This window comes from Gekko japonicus, unplaced genomic scaffold (assembly GCF_001447785.1).
Source record: "Gekko japonicus isolate JY-2015 unplaced genomic scaffold, Gekko_japonicus_V1.1 scaffold3094, whole genome shotgun sequence".
NCBI lineage: Eukaryota > Metazoa > Chordata > Lepidosauria > Squamata > Gekkonidae > Gekko > Gekko japonicus.
Window position 1 is genome coordinate 150585 of NW_015176543.1, and position 2664 is coordinate 153248.

The 2664-nt window shown below is 52.5% G+C and overlaps 1 protein-coding gene across 1 annotated transcript in view; it reads left to right on the top strand.

The window, feature by feature from the left end:
* Nucleotides 1-2375, top strand: part of LOC107124075 (major histocompatibility complex class I-related gene protein-like) — a 21817-nt gene extending 19442 nt beyond the window's left edge. The window contains 1 exon segment of the mRNA XM_015427461.1: nucleotides 2311-2375. Within this exon segment, the coding sequence (XP_015282947.1) occupies nucleotides 2311-2375 (65 nt within the window).
* Nucleotides 2376-2664: the final 289 nt, after the last annotated feature.

Here is a 2664-nt window from a genome sequence, read left to right on the forward strand (position 1 = left end):
CCCGGCATCGGCTGTTGCGCAGGTCCTATTTGCTGCGGAGGTCCGGCCGGTGGCTGGGCAGGCACCTGCGGCGCGGGAACTCCCGGTGCAGGGACAACTTGTTGCTGCGCGGCGTGTGCGTCAAGGAAATTAGCCATTCTAACGTTCATCATTCCCGGCAGAGCTTCCATTACATCCTGGAATGCCCTCAACAAGTCTCTCACCGAGTATTCCAGTTCCTCCAGTCGTTCCCCGGTGGTTTCCTCAGGGATCGGATCTCGAGGGTGGGAGTCCGGGGGTGGGTCGTAGTCTCCTTCCGTTTGGAAGCCGCCGGCTCCCTCCGAATCCTCTACGTGGCCTCGGGGCCCCGATGGCTCGAACATCCACTCTTCGAGGTCTTGCTCAGAACACCCCTTCTCCGAGGTAGCCCCCGGCTCTGGGAACAATCCCTTGTCAAACAGACTTTCACGTAATCCGCTCCCTCGACGGGAGTACACCTCTCGGGTGCCCTGAGTGTTGTACATAGTCCAGTCATCCTGCTGTTGAGTCTTCCGCGGACCCCAGTGCGAAGGGGTCGGAGGCGGCCAAGACAGATGTGCAGGCAGGCGGGGAATCGTTCCCCCCACGGCACCCACCAGCGAGGCTGCAGTCGTGAACACCAAAGGAGCGGAGGTATGTGGGACCGATCCTGAGTCCCCCTCCGTTTTAGGTAGGTCTCCCTCAGCTCCGCTCATGATCTTGCCAGATTCGGAACGATAGGAGAAAGGGAGTTCTAACAATATGTTGGATCCCCAAGCATCGAGAATAAATCCACGTTTTCAAGAAAAGCAAAATTTATTTCAAAGCGTTGAAGAGATACTCAAACACGTTCTTTGTTAGAACTGGGGATACACAGGTAGGGCAAGCATAATAAAGGAAATTCAAACAGATACATATCCAATGAATAACATTCCCGCTGGCGGGCTAATACAACGGTTGCGCGCCCATTCCATGGGAACCAGGCAGAACATCAGACAAAACACAGGTGCAGTTCTCATGCGATAAGCAATAGGCAAGCATTACAGCATCTTCTCCCCCACACATCCACCAGTAGTTATCTTATGCATTCCAGCACAGGAGCAGGATGGTAGAAACAAGCCGGGTGCAACAGGGTAAGGATATGTACACAGAGGTCACACAAAACAGAATGGCAGCTTGCTGACACCCTATACCATCCAGACTAATAAGTGCCATTGCTTTAGATATTCTTACCCTTCTTCCCATGATCCCCGACACTTCTATACCAATCTGATCCCAGAACGTTTTTTACCAAAGGACAAAAAACAAAAAACCCCAGTCTTGTATTCTCAAAAGCAGTCCGCTCCAAATTCCGGAGGCTAAAGAACTGTGAGCTAGCTCACACTAACTCAGCTTAGAGGGAACACGGGTCTCCAATGCAGAGCTATTGGGGGTGGGACTTCATGCGGTGGTTTCGCCCTTTCTCTCACTTCTGCTTCCTCCAGCCTTTCGCTAGGGAACATCTCTAGGAGTGAACTTCCCTCCCCATTCAAGGACTGAATGGTTTCTTTCTCTCTCTCCAAAAACAGGGTTTAATGACCTCAAAGCACATCATCGTTTTGTTGATCGGTCCCCAGCAGAGCCACATTTTGCAGGAAGATTTCTGCGGGAGGCTTCTGCAGGAGGCCTGGCAGATGTGGAGTCCTTCTGAGTAGATGCATTTTCTTTCTCGTTTCAGTGTCCAAAGTGGGGCTTGTTCTGGGAGTCCTGCTGGGAGCCGTGGCCGCTGTCGTCCTGGTGGGGGCCGGGGTCGCCTTCCGTATCAGTAAGTAAACCCTCGCTCGGGAGGGGCTGTGGCCGAGTGGGAGAGTGTCTGCTCGGTACGGAGGAGGTCCCAGGTTCAATCAACAACAGCACCTGCAGTTAAAAGGACCAGGCGGGAGGTGATGTGGAAGACCTCCGCCTAAGACCTCGGGGAGCTGCTGCCAGTCAGAGTGGACAACACTGGGACAATGGCCGTATTCAGTGCAAGGCAGCTTCGTATTGATGCACACGTGGAATTCGCTGCCACAGGAAGTGGTGGCGGCTACAAGCATGGAGGGCTTCAAAAGGGAATTGGATAAGCATATGGAGCAGAGGTCCATCAGTGGCTATTAGCCACAAGGTATATAGATAGGGACTCTGGGGGCAAGTGATGCTCTGTCTTCTTGGTGTTTTGGGGGGGTCAACAGTGGGAGGGCTCCTAGTGTCCTGGTCAATGTTCCCTCTAAGCTGTGGAGTCTTGTGAGGAAAAATTCTACTCTGTGAGCTACTGGCATGAAATTTGTGAGCGAGCGATTGGGCTACTGTATATATTAGTTGTCTCTGGAGTCATCCTGAGTGAAGACAAAAATCTGTGAGCTGGAGGTTGAAAATCTGTGAGCTAGCTCACACTAACTCAGCTTAGAGGGAACACTGGTCCTGGCCCCACTGGTGGACCTCCTGATGGCCCCTGGTATTTCTGGCCACTGTGTGACACAGAGTGTTGGACTGGATGGACCCTTGGCCTGATCCAACATTGGTGTCTCTTATGTTCTTATGGTCCTAAGCATGTAAATCCTACTGAGTTCAACAGGATTTACACTCTGGTAAGGATGGTTATGGGAGCTGCGATGGCTTGAGTGGTTAAGACGCTGAACTGCAGGCTGT